The 19538-nt window shown below is 43.4% G+C and overlaps 1 protein-coding gene across 11 annotated transcripts; it reads left to right on the top strand.

Moving 5' to 3' along the window:
- Positions 1–4056: 4056 nt before the first annotated feature.
- ZNF239 (zinc finger protein 239) lies at positions 4057–17266 on the top strand. 11 transcript variants are annotated; one of them, XM_045165592.1, is made up of 6 exons: positions 4182–4285; positions 5159–5199; positions 8528–8653; positions 9584–9608; positions 12526–12661; positions 14820–17266. In XM_045165592.1, exon 6 carries the CDS (start codon positions 15086–15088, stop codon positions 16298–16300), a length of 1215 nt encoding a protein of 404 aa, XP_045021527.1. In that variant the 5' UTR covers positions 4182–4285; positions 5159–5199; positions 8528–8653; positions 9584–9608; positions 12526–12661; positions 14820–15085; the 3' UTR covers positions 16301–17266. The 11 variants fall into 11 exon arrangements, 10 of the variants coding, with proteins under 10 accessions (XP_045021527.1, XP_044798396.2, XP_044798399.2 ...); XR_006550895.2 differs by lacking the exon at positions 9584–9608 and having other exon boundaries at positions 4057–4285; positions 13623–14835; XM_044942461.2 differs by lacking the exon at positions 9584–9608.
- Positions 17267–19538: the final 2272 nt, after the last annotated feature.

Here is a 19538-nt window from a genome sequence, read left to right on the forward strand (position 1 = left end):
CAACCCAACCCTATTCATTCCATATAGATCTTTTCTAAAAAACATCTCTCTTATCCTAATACAATATCTAAAAAGCCACAGTTTTTTTAGTTTTAAGATTTCTAGATATTTTGGGATACCCTATGATACATTTAACCTTGGATTGAGGGGGACACCCTTTAAGTTGTTACCTACTTATTAGAGGACTTAGTTGGCTGTGCCCAGCATCTTTCAAAAAGTGGACAGGTGGAGTATGAATAAAGGTGAGAAATGAAGGAACAGCCCAGTCAGGGAGAAGAGGCTGATGGGGGAGGAGAGAGGATTCATAATGCTGAAAACCACTGAAACTCTCCTCATTCCCATCGCTGGTGGAGCAAGCGCTGTGGAGAGACAGCCTTTCGCGTGACTAGATGCACTGAGTATACTCACTGAGCACGTCTGGATGAGTAGATGCAGGAATGACACCGAGCCGCTTCTAGTAGCATGTACGCTGTAACAGTGGGCTTCGGCAGCCCTGAGGCCATCTTCCCTGGGCTCCTCACAGGGCAGCACCAAGAGCCCTTTATTACTCGGCAAGATTAACTTCTCTCCTGCTGCCCCTGCTGCTTGCCTGGGTGCCCTTGAACAAGTCTCTTCTTTTCTTTGGGCCTCAGTTTTCAGTCTGAAAACTGAAGATGACTGGATGAGACCCTCCTTATCACCCTCCCCATTTCCATGGCTCTTGAGAACATCCTGACAACAGTTTGGGTACTAGAGCTGTAGACACTTTTTGAACTTACAAAGATCTGGAAGGAGGCAGCTCTGTGTGCCCTTGCTCCAGTCAGGAGCCAGCCTGCTGGGGACAGGGCTCATATCTACATAGGAAACCTGGACTCCCCTTTCCAGCTCCAATTGTGGTTTCTCCAGCTTTCCAGGCAGTCCAGCATGGCAGACTTGCATCTGCCAGCGCCCACCTTCGTCTGGAGTAATCCCCCAGCAAGTTGGACTGGAGGCAGGGCCCAAGGGGTCCTAAACTCCTTTCTTCATCTCTCACCTGACCTATTCAGTTGTGATGCCCTGAAAAGAGGAGGCGACAGTCACGCTATAGTGGAAGTGACCCCAGTTCAGTACGCAGTATGCTGAGCTTGGTCCCTGGCTTTGGCCATTTGCCAGAAGCAGAATCTTGGGCAAGTCACTGCCTCTCTTTCTCTCATCCTCTGTGACTTCATCTTAAGAGTGAGGAAGAACCCTTACTCCACAGTGCTGCTCATAGGCAAGGATGAACACTGGACTGCAAGCCCAGAGGAGGTCACCCAGAAGGAAATGGACGTGTCTTCCCCTTTCTTTCTGTGTGTCACCCAAGGGCTCCCCAGATAAGATCTAAAGCCTCAGGTGCTCCCTAACTAGTGCTTCCCCGGATCCCAAGACCTTAACATGCATAAGATGTAAGCCACAAATTAAGACCTCCCAAATTTTTATAGAATGAAAACTGTTAATATAGATGAGAGAGGAGAATGCCTTCATGTGTAAGAAAAGGGATAAGATTCAGGGACAAACAGAGGGTTTTCTTAAACAGAAATGGGGGCTGTTCATTCAGAATGGAAAGTAGAGCATACAGACTCCAATGGAGAGATGCGGGTAAATGCACTTGTGTGAGGGTATAAAATTCTCTTTTCCCATAGAAAGCAAGTCATCACTTGTGAGCAAGATGGAAGAAGCAGTTGTTGGAGGTATGAAGAAAGAGGAAAAACTGTGAGATAGTCATTGAGGAGGATGGATGGACTAAGAAGATGTAATAGGATAGTTTGACAGCATTAAGGGCCCACTTGACTTTAGCACTCATAAACTGAAAGTGAGACCAATCATCAGAGCCTTGCATTTTTCTCAGGCCACATCTGCTACACAGGTACAAGTATGGAACAGGCAGGGAGCTGGATTCAACTAGATTCAATGTTTTATCAGGAGAATAAAACCAGGTAAGATGGGGCAAAAGACTGATCATAATGATGGGCGATTATCTTTAAACTGGGTTAGGAGGGATGTGAGAACATGAAGGCATGAGCATCAGAGCAAGAGTGATAGAATCAATGAATCAGCAAGCAGTGAGTCCTGGGGAGATAGTTTGTGTTCCTCAGACAAAAGGTAGGAGAGTATCCCTGAAGAGGAGCCTCTCCACATGTCATGGGCCTCCCAAAAGTGTCTCCATGTCCTAATCCCCAGAAACTGTGATTGTTACCTTATACGGCAAAAGGAACTTTGCAAATGTGATTAAAGGTTGTGAAGTGGAGAGATTTATCTTGAATTGACCAGGTGGGCCTAATGTAAATCACATCAGTCCTCAAAAGACAGACACAGGAAGAATCAGCCCCGAAGATACTGTGTTGACAGAAGCAGAGACTGGAGTCATGTGCTTTGAAGATGGAGGAAGAGGCCACAAGCCAAGGAATATAGGCCATAACATATCCTGAAAGAGGCAAGGAAACAGATCCTCCTCTGGAGCCTCCAGGAGCCAACAGTGTCCACGTCTTGACTTTAGCTCAGTGAAACTGATTTCAGATATCTGACCTCCAGAACTGTAAGAGCATAAACCTGTGTTTGTTGTATGTCACTAAATGTGTGGTAACTTACTACACTAGCAATTGGAAGCTAATACATCAGGAAGGGGAAAGGTACAGAGGAGAGGTCTAGGCAACAGCTCTTTCACCCCCAGGATAAATCTGAAGAGAAAGTATTCTGGAGAGACCGAGACGCCCTGTGTCACTCAGTGAGGAGTGAAAATAATGGAGACACCACTGGGGAGAATTATGGTGCCATTTCTTTGAAGGCATTAACAACTAAAAGGGTCTCAGGCAGCAAGGTTTCCATGTAAATCAATGATACACAGTACTACCATACACAGTATGACCCCATTTTTGTTTAAAAAGTGTATCTGTTTGTACAATCATGTCTGTGTACATTTAGGAAAGAGTTCGAACCCCTGAGTATTACACAACTGACTGATTCCCTTCTTTCCTCAGTCTTTGTTCCAGCATGTCTCAATCCACACATCCCCAACACCTTCAATACCCCGACTAAACGCCGCTTTTTCCATAACACATAAAACTTTTATAACACACTATACCTTTTATCAAAATTGTATACTGCTCTAGTGGGAGATCTCACTAGAATTTAACATCCACGGTGATTTTTTTTTGCGTAAGCGTCTTGGACAGTTCCTGGAACATAGCAGGATCTCAAATGTTTGCTAAATGAACGAACTTCAGAGGTGAGAAGGGGGATACTCATTTCAGAATGTTTTTAAAGAGAAAGAAATTGCAGGTGATATTTCCGTTCTTTTCCCCCAGTAGCACTTAAGTGAAAAAGTTGGCTTAAAGCTCAACATTGAGAAAACGAAGATCATGGCATCCGGTCCCATCACTTCATGGGAAATAGATGGGGAAACAGTGGAAACAGTGTCAGACTTTATTTTTGGGTCTCCAAAATCTCTGCAGATGGTGACTGCAGCCATGAAATTAAAAGACGCTTACTCCTTGGAAGGAAAGTTATGACCAACCTAGACAGCATATTCAAAAGCAGAGACATTACTTTGCCAACAAAGGTCCGTCTAGTCAAGGCTGTGGTTTTTCCTGTGGTCATGTATGGATGTGAGAGTTGGACTGTGGAGAAGGCTGAGCGCCGAAGAATTGATGCTTTTGAAGTGTGGTGTTGGAGAAGACTCTTCAGAGTCCCTTGGACTGCAAGGAGATCCAACCAGTCCATTCTGAAGGAGATCAGCCCTGGGATTTCTTTGGAAGGAATGATGCTAAAGCTGAAACTCCAGTCCTTTGGCCACCTCATGCGAAGAGTTGACTCATTGGAAAAGACCCTGATGCTGGGAGGGATTGGGGGCAGGAGGAGAAGGGGACGACAGAGGATGAGATGGCTGGATGGCATCACTGACTCGATGGACATGAGTTTGGGTAAACTCTGGGAGTTGGTGATGGACAGGGAGGCCTGGTGTGCTGCGATTCATGGGGTCGCGAAGAGTCGGACACGACTGAGCGACTGGACTGAACTGAACTGAACTGAAAATAAATACAAGAAAGAAATAAAGAAAATACCACATATGAGGATAACTTGAAGGAACTAGTTGCGAATTTCAAAGAACACTTTACAGGGAACTGCACCTTACCCTCCAGCGCAGCTTCTGGCAAAGCCCCGGGAATGGCGCCGGAAGTGGGCGTGGCCCTCCCGCGGCTTTCTGGGACTTGTAGTTCGGAGCCCTAGGCGCTGGCGCGGGTCAGTATCACGAGTCCTGCGCTTCCAGGTATCGGATTCCACGTGAGAGGTGAGAAAGGCCTGGCAAGCAGCGCAGCCTGCGCAGCCGGCTGAGAGGCGTCTGGCGTTTGAGTCGTGGGAGTGTCGCCGGGGGAGGCGCTGGGCTGCGGGGGCCCGGAAGCCTGGCGGGTGGCCGTGGGAGGGCGCGCGTCCTGGCGGAGGTGCGATCAAGGGCCGCACGTGTGTCCGCGCGCCGCGGCCGGCGCTGCGTTCCCCAGACCTAGCGGTGATCAACTGAGACCAGGCGGACCCAAGCTCTGAGCCGGCAGTGGCTCCGAGGGGTCCTCCTCTCTACTGCCTGAGCTTCGGCCTTGGCCGGCCTGGGAGCTTCGCAGTTGGCCACACCGGCCTTTTACACGCCGATGACTGGCCTTATTCGAAGGAGGTTTTCGGTGGACGTTAGGGGACCGAGAGGGGCCCCTGTGAGGGACCAACCCTCCCGTCCCCACAGTCCTGCCCTCGCTGAAAAGAGATTGCGTCAGAGCCCCTGCATCCCCGATAGAGTCACTTTCAGGCGTCTCGAGCAGCCGAAATATCTCCGAGAGGCGACACATTCATCCGGAGAGCTATTGCTCTAACTAGAACTTGAGGGCGACGGCTGGGGAAGTAGGCACATCTTAGAGCTGCTGGGGGCAGTGGGATTTTCTTACTTTCATGGGTTTGCGAGGGAGGTTTGGGCTGTTTGATCCAGAGCCCCGTGGAGAGAGGCGAGGGAGGCGCAGCGTGAAGAGACAGCAAAAGCATCCCAGGAGAGGGTGTGTAAAGGCAACAGGACCTGATAACGTTTTTCCCCCGGCAGTCTTGCTGGACTGGCTAGTCTGTGTCCATCAAAGTGGACCTGATTTTCACGGCTCTTTCGCTTCCCTTAACTCCACTTTTCCAGGAATCTGTCCTTCCTGAAAGGAGAAAATGACAAAGTTCCAGGTGAGTTGGGGTTTCTCTTCTCTGAGAATGGAAATATCCTTTCTTTTTTGGGAAGGACATCGGCATTAACTGAGTGTGTATCTGGTGTCAGGTCCTGTCTTGGTTCTGTTTTTTTTCTTTTTTTCTTTTTTTTTTACTTTGTCGGACTTAAGCGTGAGACATATAGTGTTTATCAATGTCAGTATAGGAACATTAAGATACTAAGAGCATATACCTATCAAATGATGTCACCTGGGTCTGCACAATCTGCTGACTTTAAATTCTACCCCTGTTTTCACTGAACTACCCTGCCTCCTTGAGTTTGATTCACTCCTCAGAGGACTGGGCTATGCTCTTTTATTGCAAGACTTCACACAGCATGTTTGGTCCAATCTCTGGAAGCATGCCTTTTCCTGCCAGACATTTCTCTGACATTGAAAGTCATCCAAAGCTGTTACATGTTCAGTCTAGTGCTAAGTGGTCTCAGGAAAGCAAATAGAATTATAAACTGCAGTGCTTTTCTTCATGAGCATGTGATGTGTGTGGGAAAAAGTATGCACATTAACAATAATCATTTATTAAACTTGAGTTAAAGACATGAGAAAATGTGTTACATAACATCTCAGTAATTACCATGTCACTCCCAGAAATCCTCCTCAGCCAGGCTGTGCATCAGAATTATCTGTGGTGTTCTTTAAAAATTAAAGGTTCCTAAGCAACATTCCCCTAGACCACCTGAAAGGAGAATTTCACTTCTTTTTTATCTCTGATCTTTGTACAACCCAAAGATTTATTGTATTTATTGTGAAGTATTTCTCTGCATACTTGATGTGAGCATCACTAAGGTAGATAGGATGGGTTGCTCATCTTTTGAGTTCTGCTTGTTTTGTTCCCTTTATCAACGTATCTACATTTTAATTGGTACAATGAATTGTTGAGTTACCACGTAGGCTGTTTTAAAAAGCTTGTCATTTGTCTGCACAAAACCACTTCTAGAAAGCTACCTCAAGACTGATACTTAGTATCATAGAATGTTTGAAAAGGAAGGGATTAGCCAGCCCCCAGGGAAGCCCCTCTTAGCTCTCTGCCTTGGTGCCATCATCTTACAGAGGAGAGCTCTAATTCTGAGGGAGCAGAATTCGTGTGTGTTATTGCAGAGAACAGCAAAGTCAGATGTCAACCCCATGTTTTCTAACTTCGTGCTGTTTCTTCTCTGTAACTAAACAGGTCATCACGCCAGGAGTTATTTGAATAAAATATCAGGCTGGGTTTTTTTTTTAAATATTAGATGATTTTTAAAAAATTGAAGTATGGTTGATTTACAGTGTTTCAGGCATACAGGCTGGATTTTAAGGGGTGGGGGGGAAAACAAACTAATTCTTAACAGCACCACCGGCAAGACCATCTTTTTGGTTGGCAAAAACCATCCTCACATCCACATCTATAGAAAGGTACCATGAGTTCTTATAAAAATCAGTTTCTTTAGAGGACGGTAAGCTGCCTCAAAGTATTGAAAGCATGATATTTGTGTCTTGAATATAATTGAGAACTTCAGCAAAGATTGACATAAGAACCTGTGCTCTTTTTTTTTTTTTCTTCTATCTCTTCCCTAATGATTATGCACTGTGATGAAGTTGGGGATTGCTAGAACAGTGACATTTTGAGATCCTGGCATATGTTAATAATTTTTTTAATTTAAAGAAAGGACTTCATTCCATCAGTACTTACTGTTTTCTGTATACCAGACATTGTCCTTGATTCTGCTGAAAGGTAGGAGTCCCATTTAACCCTTCTCTTCCTCTGTGACTTTGAATGAGTCACTTTGCAGTTATGAACCTTAGTTTTCTCATGTGTAAATTGAGTGCCGAGTTGGATGATCTCGAGATTTCTCTTTTACTTGTATCATTTCATGATTTTAATTGTGAATTTATAAATAAATATTTGTCATTTAGATTTTGAGTCAGGTTTGCTGTTTGCTGAGGATTTAAAGATTAGTTGAGTGTGGTCACAGAAGCCAGGTGAAATGTAAGGGGGGAAGGACGCAGGCTGAGCTTGAAGAATTGACAGGACCCCAGTCTGTAAAGCCTTGCAGGCCAGAATGAAGAGTCTGGATTTTATTCCATGTGCATGGAAAAGCCTTTGGAGAGTTTCATGCCTGGCATGGTACGTGTTTTAAAAGATCACCCTCTCTGCTGTGTGGAAGATTCATCATGTGGGGGAAGACAAATTTAGGAGGTTGGTGTAGGTGGAAAGTTAACGACAGCTGGGACTTGTAATGATAATAGTGCAAGCTGGAAAGAAGTGGGTGGCTTCAGATATGTTTTAAAGGCAGAGTTGAGATGACTTGGTGATGAATAAAATGTGAGGAAGTGAGAAGAAAATCAAAAGGACTTCTGGGATTTGGGCTTGAGCAATTTAGTAGGTTGTGTGGCACTTGGGGGACAACAAGGGAAGAGCAGATACTGATGGAGACTGTGGGAGCAAGAATTCTGTTGGGGTGACTTACCTGGTGGTCCAGTGGTTAAGACTCCGAACTGCCAAAGCAGGGGGCATGGGTTTGATCCTATGTCAGGGAACTAAGATCCCTACATGCTATGCGGCACAGCCAAAAGATTAAAAAAAAAAAAATTCTGTTGGGGCTTGGTATGTTTTAAGTGCCTTTTAGACATCCAAGTGTAGATGGGAAGTTGGAGCCTGGAATTGAGAAGAAAGATTAGGACTAGAGATAAATGTTTGGGAATACTTAAGGAGGGTGTTCTATGGTTGTGGGTAAATGTGCTATTTTATTTTTTCTAGGAATGTTCGACTACGTAGTTTAGAAGAAGAAAGGACATATGATTTATATGACTAGGGGAAAAATTGATCTCAGAAGTATACTTTGGCTGAGAGGAAAAAGGGAGGAGTAAAGGATGATGATCTTGGTAAAATAGATGTGAGGGAGGAAGAGAAGAAAAAATAGGAAGATGTTTTTAAGGTGTGCATTTTGAGATAATATTTCAAAAACAGAGTGATCCAAATAGTGAAATGGCCCTAATTGTGGTTCCTGAGTTTGAAATGAGGCAAAGATCATTGGCATTAAAGAGATTAAGAAATGTGAGGTTAGCATGTTGGGTAAATCATTCTCCTGAGTGTTAAGGTTATCAGGATAATAGTAGGAACGAGGCAAAAGGACAGCCCAGCAAGGAAATGAGAAAGGAAAGGTTCTCCATCCAGACTAGACTGAGATCAGCCTGAACTGCACCCTTACTCTGTATCCTTCTCCCCTCTTCCGGTGCTCCCAACCTCACCTTCCTTCTGGGGCATTTGTTCAGATGGTTGTCAGTTGAGGAGGAATGTCTTAATGTTTTAGGAACCAGTAGCATTCAAGGATGCCTCTGTGGACTTCACCAAGAAAGAGTGGGGTTGCTGGACTCTATAGAGAGGAAGCTGCACAGAGCTGTGATGCTGGAGAACTACAGCCACTTGGCCTCAGTGGGTAAGAACATGAACTTGAACACCAGTGCCCGGGAGTCTCTGTTTCTTCAGTTTTAAATATCGATGGGGCCCCAGGAGCTATAGTTGAGGAATCACTTTCTTAATTTCTTTTTGGCAGAAAAGGATGTTTTTGATTATTCTAAGCAGCTAAAGAACTTTGTGTGTGTGTGCTCAGTCATGTCCAGCTTTTTGTGACCCCATGGACTGTAGTTCGCCAGGCTCCTCTGTCCGTGGAATTTTCCAGGCAAGAATACTGGAGTGGGTTGCCATTTCCTGCCCCAAGGGATCTTCCTGACCCAGGGGTCCAACCCATGTCTCTGGCATCTTCTGCACTGGCAGGTGAGTTCTTCACCACTGTGCCACCTGGAAAACCCTAAAGAGCTTTACTTGGTGAGAACTGGAGAATGGTAGCCTTACTTGGAGAATTGTCCAAGAAACCGTACGTGGTCCACCCTTTATAAGCCAGAGTTTGAGACTGCTTTTCTTTTTGCACAGTCACCCACACCTGTGTGTCTCCGATGTGCTCTCTCAGCTGGAGCAAGTTGAGGGTTGTAGGATAATGGAGAGCTCTCCATGCCCATCACCTTTAGTTGCTGGGGTAGAGCCTCTAAACTCCCCCTCGCCTTCAGAGCCTTTCAAGCTCTACTTTTACTACAGAGCGTTATTCTCTGCTGCCCGACGGTCGCCCTCCTTTCCAGCTAAGCCTGTTTTCCTGAGGTCTCCATGCTTCCTTGCTCTGGGGCCCTTGATTGCCATGTTCTGGTTTCTTGTGAATTCTGTTTGTTAAGATTTTATTTGAAGTAATTTACCTGTGTGAGATCTTCGACCACCCCCATTCCATCTCCTTCTCTTTTCCTTTTTTTGTTAATTTTATCTATCTTTGGCTGTGCTGGGTCTTCGTTGCTGTGTGCCGGCTTTTCTCTACTTGCAGGGAGCAGGGACTACTCTTCGTTGCGGTGAGTAGGCTGCTCGTTGCCGTGGCATCTCTTGTTGGGGAGCACAGCCCCTAGAGCACGTGGGCTTCAGTAGTTGAGGCACATGGGCTCATTGGTTGTGGTGCATGGCTTAGCTGCTCCGTGGCATGTGGAATCTTCCTGGACCAGGGATCAAACCTGTATCACCTGCATTGGCAGGCAGATTCATATCCACTGTACCAAACAGGGAAGTCCTCGATCTCCTTCTTTTCTCGGAACTTTCAATTTATATCTCACAGGCTCCTACCTGATTACATATTTTTGTATACTTTTATTTTAACCATTAGATCTGCAAGTCTGATTTATTTTCTTTGGTTCCAGCCAGGTTTCTGGAGGGAAAGCAATGTATCTAATACTCCACTGCTTTATGTACACATGTGTGTGTGAGTCGCTCAATCGAGTCCGACTCTTTGCAACCCCATGCACTATAGCTCTCCAGGCTCCTCTGCTCATGGAATTCTCCAGGCAAGAATACTAGAGTGGGTTGCCATTCCCTTCTCCAGAGTATCTTCCCGACCCAGGGATTGAACCCAGGTCTCCCACATTGCAGGCAGATTCTTTACAGTCTGAGCCACCAGGGAATCAAGATTTAAAAATTGACTGCTGTGGAGTTTAGCAGCAAAGAAATATGTCTTATAGTCTTGTAAAAGAGACATTATAGTAAACACAGCGTGTTACTGTGAATTCATTAAGTCTGTGAAGGATGGAGAATTGTGTTCTGAGAGAATGAGGGCATGGGATGGGACAAGAGTGATAAATGTGTTGTTGAGAGGTTCAAGGAAAGCCTCTGAAGTGGTGTTTAAACTGAGACCTAAAGCATTAGTGGGCATTAAACAGGTGACTGGGTAGGGGAAGAATATTCCAGGCAAGAGAATAGTTCATGAGGAGACCCAGACACCTAAAAGAAGGAGTGTGGCTAGAACACAGGAAGCGTCTGGGAAGAACAGAGTGGGGGTTGGTTCATTCGTGGCATTGAAGGCATTGGTAAAAAAATGTGAATTTGTGTTGAGTTCAGTGGGAAGCCATTAGGACAATACAATGGTATGAACTTATTTACCCAGTATCACTGGGACTGCTTGATAAGAGACTGGTGTGCAGAGAGGCAAAAGTAAAGGTGGGGTCTATACTTCGAGTTCTGATCATTTGCTGTCACAAGCTGTCTGCAGTGAATAAATCTTGTGCAAGTAGCACTCACAACTGTGCCAAGAAATCTGAAGAGTAAAACCCCCGAGCTGGACTGCTGAGTGCATAGATTTGTGATTTTGAGACATAATTGTTAAAATGTCCTTCTTGAGGGGTGATACCAATTTACATTCACAAGCAACATGTGTCAGCGGGCTTTGGGTTTTTAACCAGTGTTAACAGGTAGTTTTAGTTTTAATTTATTATATTATGATATACTGCTATTTTTTCAGTTTATCAATATTTGACATTTTGTATTGACTTCATTATTTCCCCCAACATGCCCATCATCCCGAGAGTTTACATCAGAGTCACATCAGTGATTAATACTTACATTGCTTTGACTTCATAACTCTTGTTCCTGCAGAGTCAAATAGTATACATAGATTACAGTTCGTCTTTTTGTTTTTTCCCTTTCCTACAACTAATTTTTGCTTTTCAAAATATATTTAATTTGAGGTTTTTCCCTTTCCATTCTGTTTCTAGAGCATTTTAGTTGATTTGGTTAATTACTGTTTTCTTTTGTATATCAACAGTTGATTCAGCTTGTCTATTTTACTGATTTCTTAATGCTCACTGCTATTTCTTATATGTCATCTTTTTCTTAATTAAAAAATTTTTACTACCGTACACTACTGAATAATTGTTTCAGTAATTTTTAAAATCCTTTCTTATCTGAAAAAGTGTCTAGCCAGTCTACTGATTGACTTGGGTATGAGATAGAAGGCTAATTTTACAGTCAGTTTATTTCCTAAATTAGAAGATATTGCTCATTTATCTTCAGGTATACAATACTGCTGTTCTGTAGTTCACTGTCAATATAATTCTCATTTGTATTTGCACATAACTTGGCTTTTCTGTTTAGATACGTTTAGCATTTTCTGGGTTTTTTGGGGGGTTTTTTGAGTTTTTTTTGTTTCGTTGAAGTCCTGAGGTTTCACAGTTTTTAACATTTAGTGAGCCCTGACTCCTGAATTCTAAGAAAATTTTTTTCCCTGTTAATTCTTTGATCATTTCTTTCTCTTCATTCTGCCTGCACTATATTCATCAAACTCGCACAAGGCAGGCTCTTGTCATCCATCTGTCTACCTTTACTTTGCGTTCCTTGAGTGCCCCTCCGTCTTCATTTTAGGTGGATATTCGTTTAGCTGTTCAACCCATCTAGACTGCAGACCTTAGAAGCAGGCTGCCTGACAGTAGCTATGACACAAATTACTCGGCCATTTTAACCGTGGTTCCTCCAGTGCAGAGCGAGTGTCCTAACAGTTTTTCTCACGTAGGCCCATGCATCTGCTGAGTGCTCCACGTGAGGACAGTAAACCTTAAATGCTGGATGGCATCACCAACTCAGTGGACATGAGTTTAAGCAAACTCTGGGAGATAGTGAAGGACAGGGAAGCCTGGCGTGCTGCAGTCAAACACAACTCGGTGTCTGAACAAGTCTCAAATATTATGATTATCATTGTTTTCAATCTTTTTATTAATTTAGAAAAATTCTAATTATTCTTTATAGCACTGTGTTTATATTTTATTATTAGGTCGTAGTTTTTTTAGATGTGATATCCCCTCAGATTTCTCTGGGATTTTCACTATGAATCTTTTAAATTCTGTTACCTCTGTTTACTGTTTCATGAGTTTGCACCTCTCTTTATTGACGTTAGTTTCTACCTTTCTTGTTTGTTTCCTTATGTTTCTTGTCTCTTTTTTTTTCCGAAAGCCCTATGTCCGCAGCATGATACTGGAGTCCACCACCCTCAGCTGATGCTCAGCCCTTTCTTGGTGCACGTGTATTCAGCTCACAGGGGACACCTCTGCTGACTGGGCTTGGCATGAATCTAATAAGAATCCAGATGGTGAGTTACGATGTAGACCCTTTTTTTGAGGTTGCCTCTTAAGGCCAGTATGTTATCTGGGACATGCCCTGCTTCAGTTTCCAGCTCTGGGATGTTCTTCTTGTCAGAAATCCCGCCTCACAGATCAGCTTGCGGCTTTATCCTGGGCACACGTGGCGCCGGCTGCTTCTTTTTGTACCTCAGCCCTGTCATTGTGCAGGTTTGGCGTTTCCTCAACTTATGCTGCTGTCTTCAGCCCAGATCATACTATTAGGAGCCCTTCTTTGCACACAGTTTGTTTCTGAAGCTTTATATGGGGCCACTACCCTTAACCTCCTAGTTTTTCATTTTTTTGTGGGGAAGAGGGTAGTTGGGACCGTGGCGCTGCTAATGGCAACTAGTCAAGACATTAGAAATGCCCAGCACGATATAATAAACCTACTTCCAGAACAAACCTCTTACTTCAGAATAGTTGATTCTAAGCTTGGAATTTTAATTTCTCGGACTTCTTCAGACGTTCTCCATCTTCTTCAGGAGCCTTTTTCTGTACGTAATTTGAGCTGTGCATTTGTTTTTTGTTTGTTTGTTTCTCCATTAGACCTCATCCATCTGCACTTTATCACAAGGAGTTCCCTAGCGATTTTATTCTAGTAATGGCAGTCTTTCCTTTTTTCCAAGACCATTGTGGGTTTTCTTATTTTGGTCATTTCAGTGTAATATAAGGATCTTTACCCTAATTGTTTTGATTAACATACATACTACAGATCTTCCTTAACTTATAGTTGGGTTATATCCCCATAAATTCATTGTAAATGGAAAAATACTTTTAAGTCAAAAATGCCTTTAATACACCTAATCTACTGAACATCATAACTTAGCTTAACCTGCCTTAATTATGCTCAGAACATTTACACTGGCCTAAAGTTGGGCCAAATCTCTAACACAAAGCCTGTTTTATAATAGTGTTGCGTATCTCATGTAGTTCATTGGACGCTGTACTGAAAGGGAAAGACCGTGATTGGAAGCATACTGTTTGGAGCCGCAGCTGCTGCCATTGCCCAGCATCATGAGGGAAGTTTGTCCAGCATGTTGTTAGCCCAGGAAAGGACCAAAATTCAAAGGCATATCACTGTCACACCACCATAGAGTCGAAAATTTGTAAGTGAAGCCATCGTAAGTCAGGGACCATCTATAGTAAGTCTATAATCTATATTCCTAGCACAGTTCTCTCCCAGGAGCTCCAGACCCACATGTTTCACTTACTGAACAGAATATCCCACCAGCACCACAAATTTAAAAAGTGAGATTCCGAGTTTGTTTTCTGTCCCCTTCCCTACTCTAGCCTTGGAGATTAAGATCCCCTGTCTTATGAGATAGTAGCCCATACCTCGTCACTCATTCAAGGGACTTGAGGGTCATGCTTGGGGCCTGCTTTCCCTTTTGAGTTTAGTCAGTTGTCATGTGATTTAGAACAAATCTCTCCCTTTCTGTCCGTAACCATCCTCCTCATCACACTCCTGATTTGCTACAGCAGCTCTCTCTCCACCTTAAAGTCTTGCTCATTTATGATGGTATTTATAATCACTGTTACCTGTTTTATTTCCTTCACAAGAAACTACTTATACTTTTCCAGAACATGTCATATTTTCTCTCCACATTCCACTTTTTTTCCCCTTACATTTGCTCCCAGAAATCTTCCCCAAGGTTTGAGCCAACTGCCCTTCCTTTTATGTCCCCATGACTAGCTATGCATGCATCTATATAGAAGCACTTACGTGGCATTATTGTTGACCTATTTGTCTTTCTTCCCAGTAGATTCTAGCTTATCAAGCAAAAGGATTTGTATTTTCTTCTTTGTATCCCAAGCACTTATTAAAGTCAAGTACTTCATTTTATTTTAATTGACATTTAATTGATAAAATGGAATGAAATGTTAATTGTGGGATAACAAGGATGTGGGATTCATAGCCTTCTACAAGGCTAAGGTACAAATGCTTTTATTGGCAGTACTTAAAAGCAGAGACAAGACTTCTGTTTTGTGTACCCAGCCCTCTCCCTTCCTGACATTAACCCAAAGGACATGAGTAAAGGACAAGACTGAACTTTTTGCTAGTTACCTTAGGCAGCTCTGAAATCTTGAAATTTTGTTTGTTATCACTGAATTCCCTTTGTTTCCTAGGAGACTTGAATGAAAATTTTGTGGAAAATGAAGATAAAGTACTTACATTATCTATTACCTCAAGAGCCTTCCTGCTGGCAAATTTTGGAAGAGGTGGCTTAGTACAGTAACGAGGAGTCAGAATTAAATTGTGAATATTCACAGGGAGGTGTAAGTAACCCTGAACTGGATCTTTCTACTTGTCAGAAGTGGAGAAAAGTATCTTCTAATATTTCCAGGAACCACAAGCAGTGTGGTGACTCTTCAGAGTGGTGATTTAAAAAAACATGGAGAGTGAAGAATATTCATCTTTGAAAGTCCCAATCCAGATGGCCACCCAGGACTCCTCATTCTGTAAGAAAGAGCCCCAGGATCCTCAGGAAAGCAAAAGTCTGTTTGTAACTGAAGAAAGCACTGAGAGGAAACTGACAGGGGCAAAAAGTCCTCCCATTGAGCATTGTTCAGAGAACCTTCAAGATAAACTTGTGGCTGATGTGAAAGAAGTGGTCTTGCCATTGCTCAAAGGGGAGACAGTCTGCCATATTGGCCAGTTGAAAGAATCCTTGGAGCCCTTTGACTATAACCACAAAGACGTTTGTGGTTGGAAATCCCGGGTGGCCAGTCATCATTATCAGAGAGCTCATACAGAGGAGAAGCCCTGTAGCCATCAAGACTGTGGGAAAACACGTACCGCCAGCCCAGGTGGTCACCCTGGTGAGAAAATCCGCCCTTCAGAGAAAGTATACAAATGTAGTCAGTGTGGCAGGGACTTCAGTGAGCGCTCAGATCTAGTCCTTCATCAGAGGGACCACACTGAAGAAAAGCCCTACAGATGTGATCAGTGCGGGAAGGGCTTCACAAGGAGCTCAAGTCTCCTCATCCACCGTGAAGTCCACGCAGATGAGAAGCCTTATAAGTGCGATAAGTGTGGGAAGGGCTTCACCAGGAGTTCAAGTCTGCTCATTCATCACTCAGTCCACACAGGTGAGAAGCCTTATAAATGCGACAAGTGCGGGAAGGGCTTTACTCAGAGCTCCAAACTGCACATCCACCAGCGAGTGCACACCGGCGAGAAGCCCTACGAGTGTGGGGAGTGCGGCATGAGCTTCAGTCAGCGCTCCAACCTGCACATCCACCAGCGCATCCACACAGGGGAGAGGCCCTACAAGTGTGGGGAGTGCGGGAAGGGCTTCAGTCAGAGCTCAAACCTTCACATCCACCGCTGTTCACACACGGGGGAGAAGCCTTACCAGTGCTACGAGTGCGGGAAGGGCTTCAGCCAGAGCTCAGACCTCCGCATCCACCTGAGAGTCCACACTGGGGAGAAGCCCTATCACTGTGGCAAGTGTGGGAAGGGCTTCAGCCAGAGCTCCAAACTCCTCATCCACCAGAGAGTCCATACTGGAGAGAAGCCCTACGAGTGCAACAAATGTGGGAAGGGCTTCAGCCAGAGCTCCAACCTCCACATCCACCAGCGGGTCCACAGGAAAGATCCCCATTAAATGAGGTCTTCAATCACATGCTCTTACTCCAAAGACTTCAATATTTCTAACATCACTCTTACTTTCACATTCTCAGGATGTAGTAAGAGTTATTCAGATATGTTCCCTCACTGAAAGTCATTCACTCAAGGTATTTAAGTACCAAGCACTTTGTTATGCTACACAGTGAATTGATTGTTCTTGTTGCTTAGATGGGTAGAGTGAAAACGTCTGTACTTTGCCATTCACCCAGTGTTACTAGAGCTACATATCCTACTCAGCATTTCTAAGTGCAAGAACCTTATATTTGTCTAAGCAGAACACGTTTCCTTTGTTCACACTCTCTGAGAATCTGGGACTTTGGCTTTCTCTTCAAATCGTGTGCCTTGTGTTTTTCATATTTCCTTCCAGCCCTGAGTAGCCCTCTTTAAATTATGATTGCACAATATGTTTTAATATTTGCTATAACCCCCAAAAGTCATTTGCTTTTGCAACATTGTTCCTGAGCCACACTTGGGTCTTCTTGGCCGAGCAGAGTACAGCCGATCTACTGACACTGGGTTGTAAAGTAAGTGCACCATTTACTGCAGGGCACCAAAGGAGTCCAAGCAGCTGGTGCTCATCAGACCCAAACTGATGGCTTTCAGAGAAACATAAGGTGAGGAACAGGGGACTGTGGGGTGCATGATCAGTTCATGGACATTCTTCTCATTGGTTGATGGTGAGGCAATTAAGAGTCAATATCATCAACCCATCTGGGGTCTGCTTGCTTATGGGCAGCAAACAACTTCTTGCATCTGGTGGCAGTTTCAGTATCTGCAAAACAGCTCAAATGACATGGCTCAGAATATTATCTATATTCTAGAGGAATTACAGGTCCTTGCTTCACTTAATGGCTAAACTATTATTGTTTTGTTTTGCTTGGCTTTTTTCCTTTCTTTCTGTATTTTCTCTCTTCTCTGATTAAATTTACACTTTGGAACTTGAGGAAGGCTTGGAGAGTATGTTTTGAGATGACAAGGCTTAAAATATGCACTCTACCACACATAATTCAATTGGGGTGTGGAGCTAGGACACCTCAGAGGGTTAAGGATCATCTCCTAGAAGGTAAAACAGTAAGCTTGTAAAATAGTTGAGAGAAAATTAATTGTTTTTTAGTGAATACATAAGTAAAGCAGAAGTTACTATACAATGAACTAATTGCAACCCTGATTTTCTAAACAATGACTGATTCCCCAAGTGATGCTTAAGAGGCTCCCTAGTCACCTATAGTTTAGTTATTCACCAGTGACTAGTATCCATACATGAAAAAATGGTGGGGGGAATATAGATGCAATATTTATTACCTTGAGGAGGTGGGGTTATAACTGGTACATCCTGATCAAAGTTAACCTGAAACAGTTAACTGGACATGGATAACAGGAAAGTGACATGTTAAATTTAGAGGAAATGTAGCTAATGTCTAATAAGAAATGGAGGAAGGTGACAGATTGAGACTTGCTTTCCTTCAAGAGGCAATCCCAGAATATTTGACTCCAACTCAGAGGAGCCCACATAGAATGATTAGGGTAGTGACTGAGCATCTGTGCTTTGGCATTGCATAATACCCTCACTAGTTTGGATACCATAAGATGGTATCACAACTGATGTGATTCTGCTTTGGTGAGTGCTAGAATTATGAATCCCTCCCAGTTCCTCCTGGCCTCATAAGATTCTATGTGAACATCTCTTCTGGATTTGACTCTTGTTTGTCACATATGTCTTCTAATTGGCTGATATGTATAATCTGTTTGGGACTTAGAGCCAAATATGATCATAAGAATCCATGTGTAGTGAGTACAGAGAGTAGATCTAAAGTCCAAGTCTCAAATGATTATAAACTAGCCTGTTTTCCAAGTCTCCTTTTATACATACCTTAATTTAGCAATGTTTTTAACTCTGTTTAGCTTTTATTGTTCTCTTTTAAGCATTAGCTTTCTTAAAAAATTGAAATGTGGTCAGAGTCCTTGGGAAGCATTTTGCTGATTGTGGTAAGGAAGTTTGGAGGGAAAGTCAGAAAAAGGAACTTGTACATGAAAATGCAGGAAAAGGAGCCTTCTTGGTGGCTCAGTGATAGAGAATCCGCCTGCCAATGCAGGAGACATGAATTCAATCCCTGATCTGAAAATATCCCACATGGCTTGGACCAACTAAGCCTGTGCTCTAGAGCCCAGGAGCCCCAACTACTGAGCCCAGAACTGCTGAAGCCTGCATGCCCTATTGCCTGTGTTCTGCAACAAGAGAAGCCACAGCAAATGAGAAACCTTCGAACTGCAACCAAAGAGTAGCCTCTACTCACTGCAACTAGAGAAAAGCCCACACAGCAACGAAGACCCAGCACAGCCAAAAGTAAAATTATTTTAAAAAGAAAATGCAGAAAGAACAGGGCATGTCTCACATTTCATGAAGTCCTAAAGATGCCATAGATTGACAAAGAGAAAACACTTTGTTAATTTTTAAGACATCTCAACTTCAGACATGTGAAAATGAAAAAAAAACAAAAACAAAAACAAAACAGATGTGTTTCAAAATGATTCTTTTCAGAATTCAAGGGTTGTCCTAAGATTGGTCCTTTACTGGTACCTGAACAAAGACCTTTGGCAAAGAATCTAGGTTACAGACTAAATTCTTAAAATTCTTACCTACTCAGTAGGTGCTTTTACTTTCTATATGGATTGTTTAAGATCTTAAGTTCAGAATACTGGTGAATATATGATTACTACTTGCAGTTACACTTCTAAATTATAATCTTTTAAACCACTGACAGAGTTAGGGGATAAAAAGAAATGCGGTACTTCCCTGGTGATCCAGTGGTTAAGAATCTGCCCACCAATGCAGGGGACATGGTTTGATCCCTGGTCTGGGAAGATTCCACATGCTGAGGGGCAGTTAAGCGTGTATACCGCCACTACTGAAGTCCACTCTCAAGCCTATGCCCCGCAACAAGAAAAGCCACCACGATGAGAAGCCCCCTTAGCACAACTAGAGAAAGACTGTGCAGTTACAGAGACCCAGCACAGCCAGAGAGAAATTTGGAAGTTCACATTCGCAGCTTCATGACCTTTCTTACTGTACTTTCATTGGCAAAAAAGAGTCATGACTGAGCATGAAGGCAAAGTAGGTAATGAGAGCCAGGGAAAGTCCAAAGCAACATGCCTAAAGTAGTTGTGAGAGTAAAACTGGCATTGGAGTGGTACCTGGGAGTAGGTGATACTGACAA

Source organism: Bubalus bubalis, chromosome 4 (genome assembly GCF_019923935.1).
Source record: "Bubalus bubalis isolate 160015118507 breed Murrah chromosome 4, NDDB_SH_1, whole genome shotgun sequence".
In the NCBI taxonomy this organism is placed as follows: domain Eukaryota; kingdom Metazoa; phylum Chordata; class Mammalia; order Artiodactyla; family Bovidae; genus Bubalus; species Bubalus bubalis.

What these genes read in the sequence shown, in the direction of transcription:
- ZNF239 (XM_045165592.1), top strand. Translation starts at nt 15,086, where the DNA reads ATGGAGAGTGAAGAATATTCATCTTTGAAAGTCCCAATCCAGATGGCC.